We start from the raw sequence: 24,647 nt of genomic DNA on the forward strand, positions 1-24,647 counted from the left end.
GCTTTCCACCAACCCCTCTGCTCCGGCACTCAGACCCCCATCTCTCTCCATGTCGAAAAGTCCCTCCCGCCAAAGCAGCACCGCAGCCGGGTCACCACTCGCTGCCTGGCTTATTTCTTCTCCACTTCTCGCCCTTCCCCGACGGGCGTCTCGGGCTCCCACAGGAGGAACTCGTGGAGCAGGGTGTTCACTGTCTCCGGACACTCCATCATCACCATGTGACTGCCCTCGTCAATCACCTTCAAGAACGCGAGCAGCAGGATCTGGGAATAGAGGACATGGCCCAGGACGACCATCAGAGCTTATGGAAACTGGTACAGTCAGGCTCCTAGCCAGCAACTCCCCCTCCCACACAGCTGGACACTAGCAGGGGTGGGGAGGGCAGATACCAGGGCTGAACCCCTGATGCTGCAAGGAGGAAGGCTGGAGTGGTCAGACTCAAGGGCAGAACCCTGGGCTGAGGTCAGCCTCAATGGGCATGGACTGATTCCCTCCCCAGCTTTAGTCCTGGCACCCAGCTCTGGTCTTATCTCATTGAGACGCAAGCTGCCGCGAGAGCCGCCCCGCCCCTGCCAGCAACACGTTCCATGCTGCTTGTCCCCAGAGGAAGAGGAGATAACGCCGGGCAAGGGCAGCTGAAGGGCTCTGGCTGTCTGTTCATGCACTGGCAGGCGTCAGCCATCGCTCATGCTCCAGCTAACCTCGGGGAACAGGGTGACCTCCAGGGAGGTGACTGCTCTCCTGGGCCACTGGCTGGCAGCACAGGAGCCAGAGAGAGGTGCCCTGAGCCCACCATGCCCTCTCTGATTGGGACAGGGAAGGGGGGCAGACAGTGGGTGGGAGTCCATGCCCAAGCTGACCAGCATGTGTTGCACATCACTGTCCACATGGGGTGCCTCTGCCCCAAGGACTGCATCTAGCTGGACCCCTACTCTGCCCCTTCGCCATGGCAGCCAGGGGAGTTCAAGGGAAGGATGTTGTATTTGCATATACAAATCAGAACCACGTTTCATCCAATGGCTCCAACAGCTAGATTGGTCTAATGAGTGCCGGTGGGGTCAGGGGACATTGCACCTGCGGGATGTGTTGCTTCCAGCCCACTCCAAGTCCCAACCTGAGTCAGTACAGCAGGGAGGGGGCTCGCTGGGGGTAGCAGGGGAGAGGCAGAGAAAACTAGGCGATACAACCCCACTGGGCTGGTCCAGCACTGCAAGACGGGGGATGCTGACTACACAGACCAATGACCTGATGCCACGTAGCAAATCCCATCACTTCTAACTCATGCTGTGCTCCTCAGCCCATGCAGGGCTGGCTGCCGGTACCGTACCTCGGCCATCCGCTGATCCTCCTCCACTGGCACAAACTTGTCATGCATGCCGTGCACCAGCAGCACCGGCACGGTGAGCTCGGCGTGATAGACCTCGTCGCCCTCCGGCCAGTACTGGCCACTCATCATGGCCCGCAGGACGAAGGAGGAGACGTTGAAGGCGTTGCCTTCCTTGAGCAGCTGCTTCTCTTTGGCACCCTGGCGAGCGAAGCCAGCCCTACCGGGCACACGACAGAGAGCAGGGCAGAGTTAACAGCATGGCCCAGGTCAGGGGGAGCCCAGCTGGGTCTGCAATAGCACAGAGAGCTGGCGCAGGGAGTGAGCCCGGGCGATGGGCTGGGGAGGGAGAGCTGCCGTTTGCCTGCTGGGCAGACAGACTGCCTGTGTCTGGGTAATGGCAGAGCCCAGAGGATCTCCCCCTGCACGTCTCTGTCCTTCTTGGAGCTGCGAGAGGCCGGGCGGGCCCCTGTCTTGGGGACATCCTAGCCCCTTCAGATGCCATGCTCAGCGGGACAATAGGTGAAGCTGGGGTGGGGGTGAGCAGATGTGGGGAGCTGCTGCCAGATGTGGCTGCCCCTGGCCTTGTCCTGGCACCTCCCCAGTGCCGCCTCTGCCCTTGCCGGGGCCCATCCTACCGGGCAGAGGTGGGGGCAGCTTTTCATACCCCTCTGCAAACCTCTCCCTCCCCACGGTTGATCTGCTCCAGCAACAGCTGTAGAAGAGTTGGCAACTCACTTGAGGAAGCTCCAGGCCAGGCAGGGGGACAGGCAATGAAGGATGCAGGTTGGCATGTTGAAAATGGAGCACAGGCTGGGCTCCAGCGCAGTGGGGCCACCCCCGTTGATCATGATCACCTTGTGGACCAGGTCCGGGTACTCGTGGGCTAGGAAGGTGCAGAAGGAAACCCTGCAAGGAGGAGATGGGACATTTCGCCGACTGGGCTCCCCAGACACTGCTCTGCCACTCGCCCTTAGTCCTCCCCTGCTAATCCAGCCCTACTGGAAACGTGGGCTGACCCAGAGCCGAGGAACCCCAATATCTTTGCTCCAGCTTGTACCATTTCCTTTGCCTGGGACACATTCTGAGCCCCAGGGCGGGAGGGAGCTGATCAGTTTAGTCCCACACCTGAACTCAACCTTCCCTGGGGAGCTGCTAGGCCGTCTCTGCTCCATAATTACTGGGGTCTGAATCACAGCGACGCTCCAGAGCTGGGCCAGGGCTGGCCTCTAACGAGTGCCTGATCCTCGCTGCACTGCACATCAATCATCAGACAGCACGGATGAGAGTGTCCATCACACAAGGACCCGGGTGGCAGCAGGGGTGGGGGGCGTGTTTCACCTCTGATCTAGTTCAGAGCCAAGATCCCTTCATGTTCTGCAGCTGCCTTTCAAACCTAATCTCCTTTCACTCCCCGGCTCGGAGCCAGGTTCCGTCTCCTCTAGTCCTGCCCACGCCATTAAATACCTCGGGGGGCCGCAGCAAGGGCCTGCTCCCGCCCTGCTCTTTGCACTGCTTAACTCCTACCTAATTGACTTTCTTAGACTTACTGCTATTTATAGGGCCCCCTCTCCCTGGCAGGACAGGTCATCGGCGCTGCTTGTGAGCAGTCACTGCCCCTGCGGCAGCCTCCCTGGAGGTCACAGATGTGCTGCCTGGCTTCCAGCATTAGAGAGCGGAGAGGAGGGGAGATGGTGCTGATCATAAGGGAAATGAGGTTTCCAGGCCTTAGTTTAGACTAGTGGGTGACCAGAGAGCAAGTGTGGAAAATTGGGACGGGGGTGGCAGGTAATTGGCACCTATATAGGAAAAAGGCCCAAATATCAGGACCGTCCCTATAAAATTGGGACATCTGGTCACCCTAGTTTAGACAGTGGTAGATGATGCATGTTGGTCCCTGCCTGAAAAGCAAGAGCTGGCGGGATGAGCTGCCCAGTTCAGGAGCACTGGGACTGCAAGTGAGTGGCTGGGAGCCCCTGGGGCAGGATCGAAGCTGGACAGGCCAGGGGGGTGGGAACGCGCTACAGCAAAGTTCAGGTGCAGTTTCCCACTTCAAATCCAGATCAGGTCAGTCACAAGCCCTTTGTGCGATGAGGTGGCTGGTCTCAGCTCAGGTGCCTGCAGCACAGGACATCCACCCCACCGGCCCCTATCCAACCCTCTCATCCGTCCATCGGAGCTCTCAGCAGAGAGGCCAAGGACAGGAAGTGCCATGGAAAGCGACCTCCCCTGCGTGTGAAGCACGTGCTGTGGGGAGCCTGCGCAGGCTCCTTCTGCTCCCCGGGCAGCAGTGAAAAGAGGGAGCAGAGCTGACACTAGCCAGCCAGCACGGCACAGCCCCCAGAGCGCATGTGTAGGACCTGTGATCTGGGGCTGCAGACTGAATCTGCAGGGGGGTAGGGATCGTGCACCAGTTGACAAGAGGCAGCAGGAGATGCACTGGGCTTTGCTGCAGCTGCTGCTGGGTTTGCAGGATTTCCTCTCAGATATAAGAACCAAATACAAAATAATAATCAAGGGAGCAGGAAGGAGGCTAACCCAGCCACCCCCCACAGGGACACAGACAAGGAGCCCGCTGGGGAGACGCTCTCATTGAAGAGACAGGCCACAAAGCTACCCTACCAATCAGAGCCACAGAGGTCTAGTTGCATGACTGCTTCCTCTGGCCTTGCACAATCCATGCAGCTGCAACCTGAGCTGCTAGTTTCCTTGACGGGACAATGGGCCAGCTGCATGGGGGACTTCCAAAGGGCTAGTCCAGGAGTGGCCCAGCGGTGTGATCCAGCTTGGTGGGTGGGCCATGAGACCGGATGGACCAATTTGGAATTGAAAGACCTCTAGTCCTATCATCTTTCTTTCAGCAGTGAGTCCTGACCCACCCGGTGTGTTGACAGACCCATTCACTAGGGAAGACTATGCTGGGGTTGGGAGTTACCTGCCCCAATCTCTCCCCTCCTGGGCACCCGCCGTGCCAGCCTCTCTGCCACCCGCCGATGCCTTACCCATACGAGTGGCCTATCAGGATGTTCCTCTTCTTTGCATAGCGCTTGAAGACGGCCCTCATGTCCTCGGCCAGGGCGTAGAAGGTGTAGGCGGCCGCGATCTGTGGGGCGGAGCTAGAGCCATGGCCGGCCAGGTCCGGAGCCACCACCTCGTAGCCCAGCTTGCTGAAGAAGTCCAGCTGCTCCTTCCAGATGTCCAGGGAGCCGCCCACGCCGTGGATGAAGAACAGCACCACGTCATTCTGCGTCCCCTTGCAGCTGCTGATCTGCTTCTTGCAGTTGATGTTGACAACCTTCTTGGGCTTGCGCTTCCGGCGCCTGCCGGGCACTGGAGCTTGCTGGGTGCCGGAGCCTGGGTTGGCAGCAGTGCCCTGGGTGGAGGCATTGCCGGCAACATCTGAGAGCTCCAGTTCCATGGTGCTTTGGGGCTCCACAGGGCCATTCTGGCAGTGCAGGAGCTCGGAGCGGATAGCATCGCCCAGGTTCTCGATCACCAGCTGCCCGTTGCGGTAGAGGGTGATCTTGCGCTTACAGTGCACCATGCCACGCTCGGGCCCCTCCTTGGGCCCCTCCTCGGGCCAGCGGGTGGGCAGGGCATGTTTCACCCGCAGGACTCTCCCAGGCTTCACCTCCAGGAAGCTGTAGCCGTCGCTGGACTCAACGCTGTCTACGGGCCCCACTGCGTTGGTTGTCTTGCCCATCAGGCAACACATGATTCCATCGGCGATACTGGTCAGCATGATGCTTCCTGGGAAGGGGCAAAAGACAGGCCAGAAGGAGAGCTGTTAGCAAGGAGACCGATTCCCACTGAACCCATCCACGTCCCTGGGGCTCCCGTCCCAGGCCAGAGCTGCAGCGGGGCGTGAATTGGCACTGCTCCACTGACAGCAGCTGTGGATCTGGCCTGTCTCAGGTAGGGAGAGCCAAGCAGCCCAGTGGGAGCAGGACATGACTGAGTCTGGTTCTTCTCTGCCCTGCACTGTGTGTCCTCGCCGTGCAGAGGGAGTGGGACATGCTGCCGTTGGGCTTTGTAGCACTTCACACACCCCCAAGTGCAAGCAGCGGGGAATCAGGCCACTGCAGCCAGAGCTCTGTGTCACCCTCGCGCGAAATCAGAAGAGAGAAATCCCCAATGTAGCCCCAGGGGGCCTGATTCTGCTCTTACTTACACTGGTGTGAATCAGCAGCAAGTTGAGCCAGCGGAGTCGCCCCGGGAAAATGAGCTCAGAATGGGGCCCGCTGGCTCTGGGCAACGTGCTCTGGAGATGTTATGTGCAGAGTGTTAGCACAGATGCCCCCTGGCAGAGACACTGCAAATGCCCAGATGAGGCACTGGCGACGAGACGCAGCCCAAGTCTCTCCTCGTGCTACTGGAGCACCAGCAAAGTCACCTCAGTGAAAGTCAGAGGAGATTCAAGTCCCGTGAACAGTGTCAAAAACAGAACCCCGGTGTTCTGACTCACAAAGCACAGTAACAGCCCCCCCTTCACTGCTGCAGCCTTCCTGCTGCCCAGGTCATCAGACACATGCTTTACAGGCGACTGAGAAATACACTTGGATGTATCTAGTCCCCTTTCGTCAGGACTCCTGGGCCTGACTTGCTGAGTGGCTGTGGATAAGTCCCTTCCATTGCTAGCAACTGTGATTAAGCAAGTCGGGTGTGACGCACAGCCAGCCTGGCCAGAGAGAAACTCAAGTGGCCCTAAACCCGCGTCTGGACAGCAACAATCCCTGGCATCTCGCAGCCACCCACACTGGCAGAGACAGGCCCTAGAGGAGAAACGCATCTAGGACACCACACACACACACACGCTAATACTACTCCTCTGCTCTTGCCTAGCGCCCACACACCCCAAAACACTTTACAGACACACTCATTAATCAGAATTTACAACAAACATGAGAGCAGAGGAAGATTATTACGGTCACTGGCACAGAGAAGGGACTTACCTGAGACCACAGACCAGTCTGTGCCCAGCTGGCAGTTTAAACCTGAAACATCCCCACCCTCTGAGGAGGGACCGATTCTGCTGAGAAAGGGTTAAGTGGGTTCTGGACAGAAAGAAAGAGAGCGAGGATCTAGGGGGTGGGCTGAGCAAGCCTGAGGGAGGACCAACAGGTGTAGCCAAGCCTGAAGGGAAGGCCTGAGCTGGAATTTAGGTTACTGCTAAAGCCAAATCCCAGGAAGGGATGAGTTTGGAATGCGGGCTGGGAAAGGAACCTGCTCGCAGAGCCAGACAGGAAGGAGAAGGTAAATGGTTTTTGTGACACACAGTTCCATTGCTGCTTCTGACGAATCACCCTCCTATCCCTCCACAGACACCTCCTCTCCTCCACCCTAGTAACACACACACCTTTGCTAACCCCGCTCAGCTCTGAGTCAGCTCAAACTGTCAGGGAATCGTTTAAATCAGATTCTTTGATTTTTGCCAACAAAGAAACTCCCGAAGAAGAGCACATTAAAAAAAATCTACATCTGAATTCTGGCCCCGGGTTAGCCGCTAAGGAAAGGCAGCTACCACCACCAACACATCTAGATTTGAATGGTCTGAATAACGCATCTCCAGTCAAAACCACCAGTACAAATATTGGGAGCTTGAAATTACAGGGAACGGAGTACTCATAGACTTTAAAGTCAGAAGGGACCATTATGATCATCTAGTCTGACTTCCTGCACAACGCAGGCCACAGAATCTCACCCACCCACTCCTGGAACAAACCTCTAACCTGTGTCTGAGTTACTGAAGTCCTCAGGTTGTGGTTGGAGGGTTTAATTACAGCCGTTCCATAAACCAAACCATGTAGAAGGACAGTTTGCGGGAGCTGTAATTATGGCTCCTCTTCCTCAGGGGGCAGGTGGCATCCCAGCCTCACCCCAAGGACCAGACCTTAGAACTTGAAGGCCCAGCTGAGGATACAGATTAGTGAGAGACCATCCTAGTCTGGGCCACCCCCAGTGAGAGGACCCAGACCAAGCTACGATGTCTGCCTTCACCATCCCAAACCAGCGATGGGATGGGGCCTGTCTTAGCCTGTGACCTCTCTGGAGCAGGGGCCATTTGGGCATTGCTGGTGTGTGACATGGCAACCTGCCAGCCCTTTTCAGTCAGCCCCACCCTGCTACACCTGCCTGGGCCATGGGACTGAAAAGGAGGAAAGCCCAGCTGAGAGCTGGTTGGAGAGGAGGGTTCCTGCAACCTTGAGACTCCAGGTGGGAAGCCCGAGTCACTGCTCCCCAGAGAGGCTTTGGCCAGGGGGGGCTGGGATTGGATTGACGAAGATCTCAAGTGGGGTGGAAAACTCTTGTTTGGGTGGACTCTTGCTGGAGTTTTGTTGCTATGGGCTGGGGGGGGGGGGGGGGCATTTTGGCACCAGAAAGATGGATACACGGGAAAGTAGCTCCTATCTGCTGCGACACTGGGATGCTAGATTGTGCACTGGGGGGAAATTCACACCAGGGCAGGGAGACAGCAAAGACAAGCTCCCATCTAAGTCACTCTGGACTGAAGAGGAACAGAGGCCTTATGGGTTTTAAGTGATACCTGGCTCTTCTGCACAGGGGTCAGTTTCATCCCATATGCTTGGAGATCTGAAATTAGTGCAATAGCGCCCGTCTAACCGCCCTCAGTGCAATGAGCTCATACTAGCCATGTTCTCAAGTCCCACAACCTGCCACCCTAGGAGGTGGGCCAGGGTCATTATCCCTGTTATTGATGGGGAAACAGGTCCAGAGAGGTGGTAGGAACTTGCCCAAGGGCAAAGCAGGGATCAGAAGCTGGGAGTTCCTGACACCCACTCTAATGTTTAGCCCTCCAGAGAAAACAGTAGGTCAAAGGATCATCACTGTTGGAAGGAGGATTAGGGGGCTGGTGTCATACAGTGGGATGGCCCTTTGAGGGGGCTTGGGTTGCACCCCACCTGTGACTAATTAGCTGCCTCCCAGATGAATAGTCTGAGGATCAGGTGATAAGATTCAGGTCACCTGGTCCTTGGCTAACAAGCAGCCAGTGGGGAGAGAGCCAGGCCAGCCCCTGTGGAGAACAGGACAGGGTTTAGCTGTTGGATTTATGTCAAACTGTTGGATTTGGAGAAACAAAACCCAACACTGAAGACCAGGGACTGAACTGCTGCTGCTGCTGGATGCACTGGCTTACGGATGGGTGTTTGGTGCGTGTGGAGGGATGCTGGTCCATGCACATGGCAACAGGTGGCAGAAGCCCAGAGGGCGAGATGAAGAGCTCGTCCATTACCCAAGTTCATCTGTAATCTGAATGCCAAGAGCAGTTCCAGAGGGGATCCTGGGAACGTAACCTGGGTCAGAAGTGACTGACTGGCAGAGCACAGAGACCCACCATCCCCGCAGAGAGAGGTCCCAGGGCCCAGGTAAACACAGCAGATGCTACCAAAGGATCCACAGCCGGTATCTGTGTCGGGTCCTGACCCCCCCCTGCAGGAGCCAAACTAGTCCAGGGTCAGGCAGCCTGTAGGACGCAGTCTCTGCAGGGGGGTTGGGGAGATTCCCCCTCCCACTGGGCAGGTTGAAGTGCATTTCTTCTTTAGCACGCCCAGGCTGGTGCAGTGAATTATTGATGCTGATGGGCTGTTAGGGCAGGACAGCACAGCTGGATCCATTTCTGTGCAGAGAGGGCTGGCTTGTTCAGAGAGCTCCCTCCGCCAGGAACTAATGTCTGCACTTACTGCCAGCCAGCCAGCAAATCCCTGCAGAATGGAGGGAGGGAAGCGTATGCCTCCAGCAGGGAATTAAGCGTATAAATTCCAGCCAGGCTGTCAGGAGCTGGCCACTTCACTCACCAACGCACTTCAAACCCACCCGCCGGCAGGATGACAAGAGCTTTGTTCACAGACAGCAGGAGAAGGAATTAGTGCAGTCAAAATAAATCCTGGGGGACAGGGGGTCTTGCGGTTGGACCTGGGGGTTGAAGTCAGGACTCCTGAGTTCTGTTCTCAGCTTTGGGTGAGGAACGGGAGCTGGAGGGCAAAGCAAGGGATTCTGCCTCAAGACTCCTGGGTTCTAGACCCATCTGCAGTCTCCCACAGCCAGTTTAACCAAGCTGAAGATAACGACCCAGCCCTGCCTCCCAGCAGGGACTGGTGAGGCTACACTGGTTCATCTTTGTAAGGCACTGGGAGGCCTTTGACTGGAAGGGAGGAGAGGAGCAGGGGGTGACTATCAGCTCAGGGGAAGAGATCCAAAACTTTTTACATGTTGGATCCTGTGCTTTGCTGCCCATAATGGCCTTGGCATTGCATTACAGACCACCCCAGCACCCCGTCCACCATCCAGACTGTATCAGCCATCCCCCACGCCACAGGGGCTCCGACAAAGAACATCCAAATGCACTTGCTGGAGAATAAAACTTTCATCCATCAGAAGTAACCTTCCCCCTCAGTCCCAGTCCAGAAGCTCTGAGCGGAACAGACTAGATGGGCCAGATGCCAGCTCAGTATCAGTAGCTAGTCCCAGGAAGTGGTTTTGCCCAGCACAAGTGACCAGTCCTGGGGATTTCTCACCACAGGGGCAGCCTGTTTACTTCATGCAGCCCATCTGAGCACCAGTTCCCTTAGCAAAGTCAGAGGGTTTATGCAAGGGGAGTTTCCTGTCAATTCCCTTCTTCCTTTTGGGATAAGTAGCTACAATTCAGTTCTCTCCGAGTTCTGACATGAAGGCTCAGAAAGTGGAAACCCCACACATATGCCATGTAACAATCTGGACAGTGAAATGTACCAACAGGACTCGACATGTGGGTCTCACCACAACTTCCTCCTGAATAGCTGACATCATGCCATTAGCCTGGATTGTGAAGTCCCCATTGGTCAGGAACTGACTTACTGGTACCATGCCCAACACAATGGAGCCCAGACACTGGCTGAAACACACACACCCTGCCCCCTGGCGGGACTACAATCCAAATAATAAAACCGTGGGGCCGCAGATAGAGTTTTACCATATTTTAGCTTGTGCCTGATACAAACACACGTGCACACCACATGCCAAGGTCCATAATACATAGCACAAGTGTGTACGTGTTCCTTAATTCCTGAATTATATCCTGCAAAGATTATACGAGGTACAATGTGCCCGATTCAACGGCACTTGTGTCACCCGTGCAAAGCAGGTGCAATAGCGCCCGTCTAACCAGAGATGGTCGCTTGCTGCACTCAGCTGCAGGACGATGAGGAATGGGACCCTCTTTCCTTCTCTGACCAAAGGCAAAGGGAGGTGCGTATACACCTTCGCTTGTTGGGAAAGGACACACCTTGCCATGACATGGCACTTACTGCCTTTATGATGAGCAGGAGACACTTTGCTCCGCAGTGCTGCAGGTAGTATTGGCCTGCTTTGGAAGACGGGCAAATTGGTGCCAGATATGGGCTGGTGATCAAGGCCCCATTAGAAGAGTTAAACTGACAATTTGCATCAAATGTCTTGCCTGGCACAGGCCTGGGGCCCTGTCAGAGCAGAGGACGGCGTCTGAGCTTCTGAGCAGTGGAGACAGCGGTAAGGTATTGTCTGAGCACTTGCTCCAGGGCACAATGGGATTGCAATGTCCACCCTCGCCCCTGCAACAGTGCTGCAAGGAAGCTGCTACAGGGCAATGTGGGCATGGGGGAAATGAGACTACCCCAGGGGGCCAGGAAGGACTGGCCACAGCTCCAAATCTGGGCTTTGTTATGGAAATTAAATGGCAACAAGCCCCTTGGCCAGGAGTCAAGGGCTGAATGGGACCTGAACTCCCCACCTACCTCAGAAAGGGCAGGACAGAGGGCCCTGCCTGAGAGAAGCTAACTCTGCCACTGCCCATGCTGACCCTGCTCTGAGGGTAGACAGGCTGTGGTCACCAGGCAGCACTGAGCCCAAAGGGTTAATGGTTCAAACCCTGTTCTCATGCACCTCTGGGTCTGTTGGTTTGTTCTGAATACAGACAATAATTAGCTTAACTGCCTTTTAATTAAAGGAGCCCTCTGAATGAGCACAGCAGATCTCACAGACTGGCCTCTCTTTCCCCTGGCACAGCGGAGACCGACTGCCTCCTTCTGCCTTTGGCTCCCAGCACGAATGGGGCTTCCAGCCCAGCCCTCACTTGGCTAAATCCTCACTCACCCCTTTGGTTCAGCGGGCTGCAGGCTTAGTAGCCTGGATGGGAGACAGAAGAGGCCCATCAGTACCAGAGTCACTTTGAAGAGAGTTTGCCTAGGCTCCTCAGGGGGTCACTGGGGAAACAGAGATTTCTGGACTGCCCCTATAGAACATATACCTCCCCCGACCCCAAATAAATCCCTCTCATTCTGCCCTTTCCTCTTCTCCCTGTGAGGCTCTCAAAGCCATTTACACACTTGAATTTTCACAACACTCCTGTAAGTAGGGTATTATCGCCCCAGTATTACAGACAGGGAAACTGAGGCATGAGATGGGGAAGTGACTTGCCCCATAGGTCACATGGTGATTCAGCAGCAGAGCCAGGACTATAACCCCAAAGTCCTGACTCCAAGCCCGCCGCTCTAACTGCTACAAGTGCTCCTGCCACCCTCAGTCTGGCTGTCGATTTCCCCCCTTCCTTCCCCCTCTCCCCCATCCCTCTTTGCAGTGTCCGTATGTTATTCATCTCTCAGTGATCCTCTTTTCCTTCCTCTCAAGCCCAAATGCCATCAGAAGGAAGTTAATAAGGCCTTTGCTCTGGCAGCACAGGACTGCGGCTCTAAGCAAATACTAACGGAGAGGCTGCAGCGGGAGCGGAGCAGCTAAACGGATACAGCATCTCCTTTCTGCCTGCATTTGCTGCGGCTGAAGAAACCCACTTTTCACAGGCTGAGCTGATTTCTTAAACGCTTTTGCAAGGCTGCTCCTTCCACTGCTGCATGGATCCCGCCGCTTAGTCACACACACACATTTGCTGCCCTCATGCTGACACTGTCTTCCCCATGGCCAAGATGGTGTCCGCAGCTCCTCCACGGGGGGGCAGGAGGGGAAGGAACCATCTGGACCATTTTACCTGCCCAGGAAGATGGATCAGGAAAGCTTGGGAGGTCTCCCTTGCCCGTCAAAAAACTTTTCTCTCCCAGGCAAGCAGATTTTTGCAAAGTTGCACTCGTGTGTATGCGCCAACCCCCACTCTCTTCAGTTCACCTGCAAAGCAAGGAGAAGCTGTGACCATCAGGCTGAGCAAGACCCAGACTTCCTCCAGAGGAAAGGAGCGCTGATCCTTGTCTCTGACTTGCTCCCAATGCACAGAGGGCAGTGCTCAGTCTTACCCATCCCTCCCTTCAACAGGTCTCTGCACCACCCTGGCTCACCTGATCCAGGCCCCCAGGATGCCAGATTCCCTACGGCTGTTATTGGGTTACAGACAGAAATCGTCCCTTCCCAATGCTCCCAGCCCCTGCTGAATCTGATCTCCTGGGAGCTGTGATTATTGATCACTGAGCCTGTCCAGACGAATCATGCTGTTGCTTCTCTAGTTCCTTTCATACATGGATCTCAGAGGACTTTGCAGACATTCATGAATGCAACTTTACTCACCTGCCACCTCCCAAGAGGTCTCTACTACCCCATAGTACAGCTAGGGAAACTGAGGCACAGATTTTAATAGTGAGTCAGGAAGAAAAGTGAGACCAGGTCACAGGAATCCTGCCTGCCAGCTCGCTGCTCTAACCACGGGTGACACATGCTGAACGAATAACATGGCTATTACATCAGCTGCAGAGAAGAAATAAATACAAGGGGTGGTAGAAATGGGAGTTTTCAGCAGTTCACTACAGGGACACGTGCTCACTCCCATGGGGCTGACCTGCTCAGCAGATTCAGGGGTAGGGCACTCCGTCCTGCTCGCCTTCTCCCAATATTGCCAGTGGGCTCTAATCACGACTGAGAGGGACCTCTACTGAAAACCCCAGGAACCAAATCATCCAAAGGCTTCCAAATCCCTCCCCACACATCAGAGTGAAAACAGGATGACAGAAACCAAGGCAGGGCTTGTCTATTTCACAACCTGCTGAGACAGCCCTTGGAAGATTTTCTCCCTAATTCTTCCCATTGTGCTGGGTGCCTGACTCCCACCTGGCAGTGCTCAGCGTGGGACAGCGCTCAGCCATCAGCCCTGACAACCGGCAAATTAGCACAGCTGCAAAGCCAAGAGTCAGCTAAACTCAGCCTCCAATGAGGCTGGACTGCGATATGAAAAGGCAGAACGGAAGGAAGCCGGGTGCAGTGCAGGGAATCATGGTCTGGAAGGAGACCCCCTCAGCTTTCTCTGCACTAGCCTCTTTCCTAGATTCTCTCCCTCTTGCACTGCACATACCCTACTGAAATGGTGGGAAGACCAGTGTAGCCAGAGGTGGGCTACACGATACAGTGCAGGAGTGTTCCTATTAGGGTTCCCAATGTTGCTGGTGCCAGTGGGGCTGAAGCAGTGGTAACCATGGTGTGCAATCTTTGCTTAGATTTCCCTAATAGAGCCAGGGCCCATGAGCGATGGAGTCAGTCTCAGATATCTCCCTGGAAGATGCCTCCACCATCCTTTCCCCTTTGCAGAATCTTCCATTTACATACTTTAAGTTGCATGCTTAAGTTGCACATCACCCTTGTAAGCAAGGCATCATCCTCCATTTTACAAATGGGGAAACTGAGGTGCAGAGAGATGTGACTTGTCGAAGGTCACAGAGGGAGTCAATGGCAGAGCCAGGAATAGAATCCAGGAGTCCTGACAGCCAGTCATCTGAACTCCTAGGCGCCAACGCTCACCTCATATCTCACTAGAAAGGTCATTTTCCCAGGATATGCCCTCAATAACACAAGGTATTAAATGATCTCCGTATGGGTAATAGGCTAGTGAACATAATAGGATTTCTGGCTGATCTGCTAGAATTTGATTCATTTACCAGGATAAACTCAATTAGCCCATCTCGCTCATTTCCAGACCTGATTTCCTTGGAAACTTTCCATCACCATGTCTCAGGCAGGGACTCTGCTCAGGGCTGCCCAGAGGATTCAGGGAGGCTGCAGCAAAGCAATTTCAGGGGCCCCTTCCATAAAAAAAAGTTGCAATACTATAGAATACTATATTCTCGTGGGGGCTCCTATGGGGCCCAGGGCCTGGAGCAAATTGCCCCCCACCTGGGCAGCCCTGACTCTGCTGGCTGGAGAGAGATTCACTGGAGAAGCAAATTCTCCTGCCTCTTCTCACCTCTTGACTACAGACACACACAACAGCTCTCCAGCCTTCTCACAGTTGCTACCTGTCCCCACGTGGCTCATGGGCCTTCTCGGTGGTGCTAGCCCAAATCCTGCAGCAGGAAGGTTGCTTGCACTTCAGATTAGAAGCCAGATATCACCATTGGCAGCAATGACACTGCTTAAGTACCTGAGGCCAGCAGAACTAGAGGCCTGATTCAGAGCCCACTGAAGTCAATGGGAAGGATCAGAACCTAGGTCCTTAAGGATAAGGGAAGCTGATAAATGCTTCTTTGGCTTAGGCCATGGATTGATTCTCAAACCCCTGCTCCCCATTTAATTCCTCCCTGCCCCCCTCCCTACACTAGGCACAGATCAGGGGTGTTTGTTGACCAGGCAGAGAGAGGCTGAAGGAGAAAAATATAGATCAGGCAAAAACAGATGTACAGAATGATGAAGCACCTTTCGGTGACAGAGCCCAAGCAATCACATGTCGGTACTGGGACGTTCTTTCCACACTGTGAACTTTGAACAATGCTGCAGCATAGAAGGAACCCTCCCCACTCCCCAGCCTGTTACTGACCTAACCTACTGACAGCATCTTAGAGCCATTATCCCACCACACACCACCTCTTTTAGGGGGAAACACTGCTTTGGGGGAGAAAGAGTTAACTGCACAATCAACCATAGAACTGGAGGAAAAGGATATTTCAGAAGGGAGGCAGGCCCTCTCTGAACAATACCGGGCTGTTTCCTCTGAAGCTTCTTCAGCTGAGACACCTCTGCTCTTATATACCCAGCAGGGAAGGTTACTGGGAGCCTAGCAAGCTGCCTCCAGCGCCGGCCTGCTGCTCAAATCAACACCCTCCTCTGCCCTCCTACAGGACAGGGCAGGGGATTCCTTCCAAACCCCTTCCTGATGATTAGCCTGGTGCTCACATTTCAAGGGGTGACAGCCCTTGCTCGGTAAAGGAATTCATGGAAGCTGAGGAAAAGCCACCAAGCAAGCGTGGCAGATAAATACGGCATTTATATGAGCCATTCAGCTGCGGATCTCAGAGCACTCCACTCGGGTGGGAAAAATCACCCAGCGAGTCAGTGGCAGGGCTGGGAACTGTCCCCAAGTCTCCCACCTCCCACTCCCCTGCTCCAACCACCAGAGAACTCTGCCTTCCTCAAGGACAGCCAAAAATCCAGGCCTCTTCTCTCCAGAGGATGAAAAGATTGAAAACGAAACCATATGGACTGTACAGAACTTTGTAAAGATGCTGGTAACCATGGCAACAAGCCCTGGGTACATTCATCTGCCATCCCCAGCACAAAGAACTGAGCACTAGTTACATAATGCCAGTCACAACAGTAAGTCAGGCGCAAAGAGCGTTATATAAGCCCCCTTTTCTCTGCATCTCTGCCCCCTGCATAACCCGCCTGGGACAGGCTCAGGTGAAACATCACAGAGAAGGGATGGGAGCAGGGTTGGAATCCTCTGCTTCAAGCCACTGCAGGGGCCTCTGGCTCCCTCCCACTGAAACCCTTTTCATTAAGACTCTCGACAGAAATGCTACCACACGACCTCCAGAAGTCAAGACGGTATCAATTCAGCACTCACAGGTCACTAAGGGCTCATCCAGATTGCAGAAGCAACAGTCTTGGGGATGGGGTTACCGCATGGTAGCCCCCAGATGGCGGTGTTACAGCATTTGATCTCGCTTGTATAGATGAGACAAAAACATTGTTATAAGCATCTTCCCTGCCACCACCACAGCTTCCCCTGGGAAAATGAGCCCTGATTCTGCAGTAGAGAGATGCCCTGGACCACCATAATGCTGATGGCTAGTCCTGCGATAGAAACAGACAGTCTTGTCTGCTCTCCAAGCCCAGGCTTGGTCTCCGAGCTCAGCTCTTGGGCCTTCTGCATTTGAATCACTGCAGAGCCCCCTGACTTCTCTTCTCCTTGTCTTCCTCCCCGACTTCCAGGATGTTCGTGCCTGGCAGAACAGGCAGGCCGAGGAAAAACAACTTACTGACCTACTTTGAGCTGAAACGCCTTGAATTTTATATAACGTGATGACAAAACATCACAGTCAGAGAAAAAGAGGGCCAAGATGCAAAGGGCGGGCTGGAGGGCAAGAAAAATGGATCCAGTTAACACATGCGTGCAAGGCTCACAGTACATGGGGTCGGTATGTCGCAGCAACACTTATACCATACCCACCCCCCAGAGAGGTGCTAGGCTAACAACCACCATCAACACCTACTATGCAGGGAACAGAAAACAACTGAAGACCAAGGACAAAACCATCCCCGATGCGGGCTGCTCCAGGCCAAGATCGCAAGGTTCCTGACTGATCATTCCATCAGGGATCTGGGTTTGCCTGCTCACAGCAGAGGAGGGGATCCCCAGAACTGCCTCCTGGCTACTCTGGACAGCCACCGCAGCACTGCCCCCCCCAACCGTGATTGCCCATCCTGCCTCTTTGGAAGGCTTGCTCCCAGCAGTGGGGGAACTAGTATAAATGAGCATGCCAGCAGGTCAGCTTTCATATCCAGCTAGCATTGCTGCTGATGGAAAGCGTTTTCCCCTGTCCTGTCCCCAGCGCAGAATCCACAGGCCAAAGGGTGGAAGGGGGATGGAAATGTCCTTTCACAGCCCTTCTGCATCCTTAGCTTTTGGCTCATCTTTGCTCACAGAAGTCAAGAGGAGCATTTGACCCCCAACAGATGAACCAAGAGTATTATTCACTGGCGAGCATGTCTAATGGTTAGAACAGGAACCTGGAAGCCAGGAGATCTGGGTTCTTCTCCTGGTTTTGCCACTGACCTGCAACGTGACCTTGGGGAAACTCGCATACCTTCTTCGTGCTTTAGTTTCCCACATTGGGAGTAATATTTGCAGGGGAGTTAGGGGACTTAATATTTGTAAAGTGCCCTGGAAATGGAGAGTGACATTAGACGTGCCAAAGCTGGGATTCTAATTGCAACAATAATTTGGTCATCTCTCGTCCCTTCCATCCAAGAATCACAAATATGAATGGCGCTAAACAATACCCCAAGGAACACGCAAATATTGTTATTCTCCCTCCCCTCACACCCTCTTCCTGCCCCCCCAAGTGGAAAAAACTGAGGTACAGAGAAAACATTCAAATGTAATGACAATTAAACCAGGATCGCTAATGAGCATACAGGAGCTAATCGTTTGCACCACTAATTTTTAGTGAGCCATCTCAGTGCCTTTTAAGCAATGTTCCCACTGGGGAAGGAGGAAACATTTTGTATCGAGGAGGCTGTCATCTGTATTTTTTTACTTTGTGCCTGGCTTCTTGTATACTAGTGGTTCTCAAACTTTTGTCCTGGTGACCCTTTTCACATAGCAAGCCTCTGAGTGCGATCTCCGTAATAAATTAAAAACACTTTAAAATATATTTCACACTATTATAAATGCTGGAGGCAAAGTGGCGTTTGGGGTGGAGGCTGACAGCTCGCAACTCCTCAGATAATAACCTTGCGACCCCCTGAGGGGTCCTGACCCCCAGTTTGAGAACCCCTGTTATATGCCGATTGTATCAATAGCTGATTTATTAGGATCCTGGGAAGTATTTGGGTGGATTTTGCAAGCAATAGAAATGGGATCCCAAGAGATTCAGATCAGCTTGCAGTTCCCACCAAGCCCTGAAAGGTGAAATTCTCAGCATAAACAGGGACATAGGTCCTGGAACTAGGGGGGCTGCTGCACCCCCTGGCTTGAAGTGGATTCCATTATATACAGGGTTTACAGTTTGATTCAATGGCTCTCAGCACCCCCACTATACAAATTGTTCCAGCCCTCTTGCACAGGGATGCAATTAAAATATGCGGCATCCTTGTAAGAAGTGGGGAGCGGGGAAGTCCCATAGCCAGTGGCAGGACTTTGCTTTGGACCCCACAGAATGACAATGCAGATAAATTATGTTCAGAAGAGAAATGGCATCACACTAAAACAAAAACCTCTGTAACATGCCAAGCAGGTTGGGAGCCATGGCTAGCTAGCTGCCACACAAGTCTCTCTCCCTAGGAAGTCAGACCTTGAGAAACACAGAAGATCATGCAATGCACAACGAAACAACCAGTATCTGACCCTTCCTGGATTTAGTGGTCAGTTCACTCCCTCATCTCTTCCAGAGATATCCTGATGTTTCACCCTTCCCCCTTGTTCTCCCCCCACCACACACACACAAAATGCACAGCCGCAAAATAACCCAGCTGCAGTTCCTGAAGCAGCAAATACCACAGCCCTGAACGACAGAAAGTAGCGAACCAGTTGGAGGAGGAAGGATAAAAAACCCCAAAACAAGTCCAAATCAATACATTAAGATGCCCTCTCTGCCTCTTTCCCAAACCAAAAATCCAAGCAGATCTGCAAAGCACAGCAACAGTGGTGCCTTGCTCAGAGCCAACGATAATTTACTGCAATTGCATCACAACAGGAGATGCATGCACCTAAGTTTTGCTGGTGGGTAGCTTTTTTCCCTGCCTAAGCATGCATGGCTAATACAGCTACTTATGTGCAAACAACCTGGCATCACTCGGACAGCTACTGCCTTCCCCTATTTCCCCGCGATCCGATTTAACGCCTCTCAAATCCCCTTTGATCTTAAGCTTCCGAGTGGGTCTTTTGGCCATTTTGCTGGCCGTGGAGAATACCTCCCTCCCCCTTTCCCCTGTGCCTGACCCAAATTTCAGCTGTACGTTCAGGCCCCTGTACAAATAGAGAGAGACGGAACATCATGCTCACCTCATTTATTGACAAGAATTGTCAGCGGTTGAGATTGCAAATAAAAGGATTAATCTTGAAGAAAGCAAAAAGGGGGGAAGGAGAAAAGCCAAAGTCAGCAGCCGCCAGTGCAAGGAGCTAGCGCTGGCAGGATGCTCAGCTTTTGAGCTGCTCTGATTACACGTTTGGCTGGTTGCATGTGCAGTAAGAAGGATGGAGCCTTCCCTTCAGCTAAAATCATCTGCTTTAAAATGGAATCTCTCCTCCCATCTTCTTTCCACGAGCCACAGTGGGGAGGAAAACACCATAGCCTGGCTCTGGGGGATTTGGGGGAGCTATTTGCCCTTGTATTCTGTAGCCATAGGAAGCCCCCTAAATCCCGCCCATCGAGGAGGAGTTTCACGATGACAGACAGGAAACCTTACCAATTGAAGCAAACCAATCACCCAACTTACAGCCTATGGAGAGCTTGGGAGAGAAAAAGGGCCAAGGCCTGGCATGGGGGTGGAAAGTGCACCAGTGCTGAAGCTGGGAGCCAGGATCTCTTTTTCAGTTGCACGAGGGCAGTGTCTCTTGACAACTCTAAGGAATCTGGCTGTTTGTGACAATTTGGCCCTTAATCTCCTGAAAACACATTACTGCCAAGATTGTTCCAATTCATTCATATGGTTTTATGAGTGTTGCCAACGCTCACGATTTCATCGCAAATATTTGGTGCTTTTTGTAAAGCGGTAGCTCTTGGATTCACGTGATTACGTGAGAATCTCAGCTTTCATGTCAAAACAAAAGTAAATTTCTGGCCCTCATTGTTTGTGCAGAAAAGTTTGAAAACATGACCCCCTGAAGAATATGACACTAAAAGCAAATAAAAAGACCCTACAATTATTTTTTTAAATTTTATGAGTTTGGGGGATGGAGGGGGGCAGACTCATTTGTTTTGAATGCCTGAGGTTGGCAATATACAAAATGCAAACTCTTCTGACAAGTCAGCTATCTTTGCCTTCACCAATGTAAAGGAATGTTCTGAAAACAAGGCCTTTTCTTTGACAGTCAGACCAGGGAACCAGGAGCCAGGATTCCTGGGTTCTACTCCTGACTGCTGCCGACTCATTGTGTGACCTTGGGTGAGTCACTTGGCCTTTTTTTGCCTCAGTTTCCCTGCTCTGTAAAATTAGGATAATTATATTCACCTATTCAGGAATGATTGGAGAATTAATTCAGTTTATAAGGTGCCTTGAGGAGATTGTTTGTAAAGTATTATTATTTTAAAGGGAGTGTCTGGATTAGATTTTGGGGAGTGGGGGGAAGATGCTGGCCCCTTTATATCTGCAAGCTGGTTCTCCCACCAGTTTGTACTGCACTTAGCATATTATCATGGTGTCCACTATGGCTATAGAAACGTTTTTCTTATATGGACATGACATTTAAGGCATCCAAAATCAAAGAGCAATAATGAATAATCAATTACCTGTGATATAAAGTAACTGAAAGTGTGGAACTGATTATTTTTCCATCCAGTAATCAGTAGCATGGAAACAATTTCTGCTCCACCGATGGATCCACGGCTTGCTATGAATTACATTTTCTAACTGAAGTTAATGATTTATTTTGTCTCAAGGACTTCAGATCAAACGTGCTCCGTTTACAAGTAAACCAATGCTTTTTCTAACTACCAGTGCTGCAAACCTAGTAATTCTGATCCAGATAAAATGCATCATAGGTGTTGGTAACACGTTGCTAATATCAGCAGATATGACTGATACACACAGGAGATAGATTTGTGAGGCAAGTAGATGCAATTCTGAAATTGTCATTTTTCTGACTTCTCCGTGTTATTATTAAATTACCCCCTTTCCTGGGCACCCAGAGCTAAATTGGAACAGGGCCTGATCCTTTCCCCACTGACCTGAATAGTGCAAGATCAAGTCCAGCGAGAGAGAGAGCTCTAACAACTCTGCTGCTGGTTCCCATTAACTTGAAGGAAGAGCCATGAAAACAGGGAGTCTTTCAAATAATCCCTTTTTTGTTACTAAAAACTGCAGTTACTAAGTGAAAGTAAAAACCAGTGTATACGAAATACTCCAAATCAGCATACAGTGTACCTACATTGGATAATCTGCTGTAGTTTTAATTCCTGCAATAATTTACCAAATAGTTTCATCTGGGGAAATCACGAGTCAGAAAACCTGTTGGATAGAGTAACTGGCCCAAGAACAGCTGCTTTACAAACATCCAACTTCCTAACTCTCCTGGGAAAGTTGTGGTATCATTCCAGGCACAGAGTTGGGTTTTTTTAAGTGACTTAGCTAATATCATAGAGCAGCTCTCCAATGGAGGCAGGAATAGAATCCAAGAGTCCTGACTCCCATTCCCTCCTCTAAGCACAAGACAATATTCATCTCCAATTCTCTTTGTTCTTTGGACAGCTCCAGTTATTTCAATAACAGGATCAGGGAATGAAAGCATTATTCCAGGCATATATATAGTGAGTGCACAATTAAATGATAACCCTAAGAGGCCTAGCAATGAGGAAAAGAGCAAAGCATCTCCTGCAGCCATAACGAGCACCAAGCCTGTGCACTTTTGTGTCACTTCCACTGCACAGCCCTGTGCCTCTCAAATTGGTGCTTCAATCCTAGAGCTAACAGAAGCAAAGAAACAGCCCAGAACTGTTACCAGCAAAATAATTTTGACAGAAAATGTATTAAGAGTTTTTTAATAATCCATCACGGCAAAGAGCCCACAGCCCTGTGTGTTGTGGTGATGTTGGATACACTAGGCTGCCAGACAGCCAGGGAACTGCAGGATAGTTCCTTGTTTATGAACATCAGTTCTGTGCTTCTATCTCCGTTTCTGAGGGATGAGGAACAGGTACAGAGAGAGATGTGATAAGAACAACGGAAGGGATCATATAAATGCAAATTATTCTTTAAAGTCAGTTGTATCTAGTAGTTTGAACAGGGAAGGCTGGGAGTCAGGACTCCTAAGTTCTACTATTCCTTGCTGTAGGTGCATGTGTGGTCCAGGGGTTAAAGTAGGGGAATGGCATCTTTTCTCAGCTCTGCCATTGACTCTGCACAGCCTTAGGTAAATTTCCTCTCTGTGCTTCAATCCCCCTGTCTGAAAAATGGAGACACACCTACCTGCCAGGAGGGAATGGGGATTGGAAAGCTCAATTCATTGTTCGCAACCTGCTTTGGGTAAGATGTGTAAGTGCATCAGGCACCCCACCACTATTGAAATTAAATGGGAGATGGGTGCCTAACTCCCATAGGCTTTTTAAAAAAACTTCACCCTTCAATGCCACTGCACGACGGCATTACACATGGATAAGGGATTCTATGGAATATAATTATTGCACAGTGTGTAATATGACAGATGAGGAGCTACTTACCCCGTGGGCTAGAGGGGAACATCTCACGCTGTGGTTAAGGCATCACATACAGAAGCTTTGCTCAGCTGATGCTTAATTCAGATCCTTTCCAGGCACCAAACTCTTTTGTTATAAGACACAAAAAATCAACCACTTTGTTTTCACTCACTGCCTTCACCCTATGCAATACACAACTTTGAATGAGATCTGGCTTTTCAAAGGTGACTTGCTAACAATAATCTTCATCCTTGTTTATGTGAGACCACTGGCCTGATTTTTCAGAGATTCTGAGCATCCTCATATTGAGATCAATGAAGGCAGAAGGATCAGGCCCATTGATATCTCATGACTTAAACCTCTGGCAGGTCTAAACTCAGGGCTCCAGAGGTGAACAGCAAATTGCAGTAATTCACTTCACCACACAGGGCCAAATCCAGCATTTCTGTAAGCTGATCAACCCCACTGAACCCAATGAGAGTTGCACCAGGGTTAAATCTGGCCTTTAGTGCACCATCTAAAGGCCAGATTGGGATTTCTGTAGCTGCATCTTGCACCACTGGTTCATACTGGGCCTTTGGCTCCATAAAAGGTTGTGCCCTCTCCTGTTGCTGTGTGCCCCAGGTGCAAAAGAAATTTCATACAGGATTCTTTGGCAGGAACGGGAGAGATGTTTTGGGGTGGTTGTCCCATCCTGTCCAGGAAACTCCCACTTTAACCAGACTAAGGGCACTATGTTGCAAGTCATTCTACGTGGACAGCCTCTTGTACCTGCACGGAGCTTGTGGCAATTCCTAGCCTCCTGCATCTCTAACTATTACATGGGAGAACCCAAGAGTACTGACTCCCCTGCTCTAACCCACTAGACCCCACAGCCAGGGGGAGAGCCCAGGCGTCCTGGCTCCCAGCCCCTCCACTCTAACCACTAGACCCCACTCCCCTCCCCATAGCTGGGGTAGAACCCAGGAGTCCGGGCTCCCAGCCCCTCCACTCTAACCACTAGACCCCACTCCCCCATAGCTGGGACAGAACCCAGGAGTCCGGGCTCCCAGCCCCTCCACTCTAACCACTAGACCCCACTCCCCCCCCCATAGCTGGGGCAGAACCCAGGAGTCCGGGCTCCAGCCCCTCCCAACTCCTCTAACACTAGACCCCAACTCCCTCCCATAGCTGGGGTAAACCAGGAGTCGGGCCCTAGGCTTTTAACCCACAGCCACCCGCTTTCAGGAGGGGCGGGAGCCGTTTCCATTGGCGAGCCTCCGGCCGTGTGAGGAGGGGCGGGGATGGTCTGAGGTAACCAGGCGAGGCGGAACACGGGGCCAGCCGGACAGGGCGGGGACTTACAGCGCACCCCACGGAGGCCTCGGTCTGGGCAACGGAGAACTACCAGTCCCACAAGCCTTGCGGCCTTGCCGTCACACCGAAGAACTTTATATGTCGCCAGAGCCCTGTGCGGCGGCCCGCCCCGAGTGCGGCGGGTTGTGATAGGCCCGGCGGCGGCGCAATAGGCCGGGGTTTGTTTGGGGTTCAAGGATGGCTTTTGTTCGCAGGGGTCGTGGCTCCTCTGGCCTTTGTCCTCCGGGGGCAGGTATATCGCGCGGCCGCCGACCCCCCCCGTTCCGGGGGGGGGCTAAGGTGTGTGGTGGGGGGACAGCCGGAGAGGGAGGCTACAAAGGGGGACTGGAATGGAGCAGACGAGGGGGGGGCAAGAGAACAGGGACTGGAAATGGGGCAGGACAAGGCCGGGGGGCAGTGCGACAGCTGGACTGAAATGGGGCAGGACAGGCAGGGGGGCAGGCGAACGGGAATGGAAATGGGCAGGAGACAGGCGGGGGGCAGGGCGAACAGGACTGGAATCGGGGCAGGACCAGGCGGGGGCAGGGGGGACAATGGCGGCGCGGGGAGCTAAACGGGACTGGAAATGGGGCAGAGACAGGCGGGGCGAGGCACGAACGGGACTGAAATGGGGCAGGACAGGCATGGGGGGCAGGCGACGGGCTGGAAATGGGCAG

At 52.6% G+C, this 24,647-nt stretch overlaps 1 protein-coding gene across 1 annotated transcript; it reads right to left on the reverse strand.

The window, feature by feature from the left end:
- Positions 1 to 41: 41 nt before the first annotated feature.
- ABHD8 (abhydrolase domain containing 8) lies at positions 42 to 19,615 on the reverse strand. The gene is made up of 5 exons (XM_032796744.2): positions 19,287 to 19,615; positions 4,327 to 5,074; positions 2,063 to 2,233; positions 1,328 to 1,544; positions 42 to 263 (listed from the first exon to the last, which is right to left on the reverse strand). Exons 2-5 carry the CDS (start codon positions 5,064 to 5,066, stop codon positions 111 to 113), a joined length of 1,281 nt encoding a protein of 426 aa, XP_032652635.1. The 5' UTR covers positions 5,067 to 5,074; positions 19,287 to 19,615; the 3' UTR covers positions 42 to 110.
- Between the last annotated feature and the right edge of the window lie 5,032 nt (positions 19,616 to 24,647).

The sequence above is a fragment of the Chelonoidis abingdonii genome, chromosome 11 (assembly GCF_003597395.2).
Source record: "Chelonoidis abingdonii isolate Lonesome George chromosome 11, CheloAbing_2.0, whole genome shotgun sequence".
Classification (NCBI taxonomy): domain Eukaryota; kingdom Metazoa; phylum Chordata; order Testudines; family Testudinidae; genus Chelonoidis; species Chelonoidis abingdonii.

Excerpts from the sequence above, each read along its gene's own strand:
- ABHD8 (XM_032796744.2), bottom strand. The coding sequence starts at position 5,066 with ATGCTGACCAGTATCGCCGATGGAATCATGTGTTGCCTGATGGGCAAG. Across the intron at positions 2,234-4,326 it reads CTGATAGGCCACTCGTATGG|GGTTTCCTTCTGCACCTTCC; the intron begins GTAAGGCATCGG and ends TCCTCCTTGCAG. Across the intron at positions 1,545-2,062 it reads CTGGCCTGGAGCTTCCTCAA|GGCTGGCTTCGCTCGCCAGG; the intron begins GTGAGTTGCCAA and ends TGTGCCCGGTAG.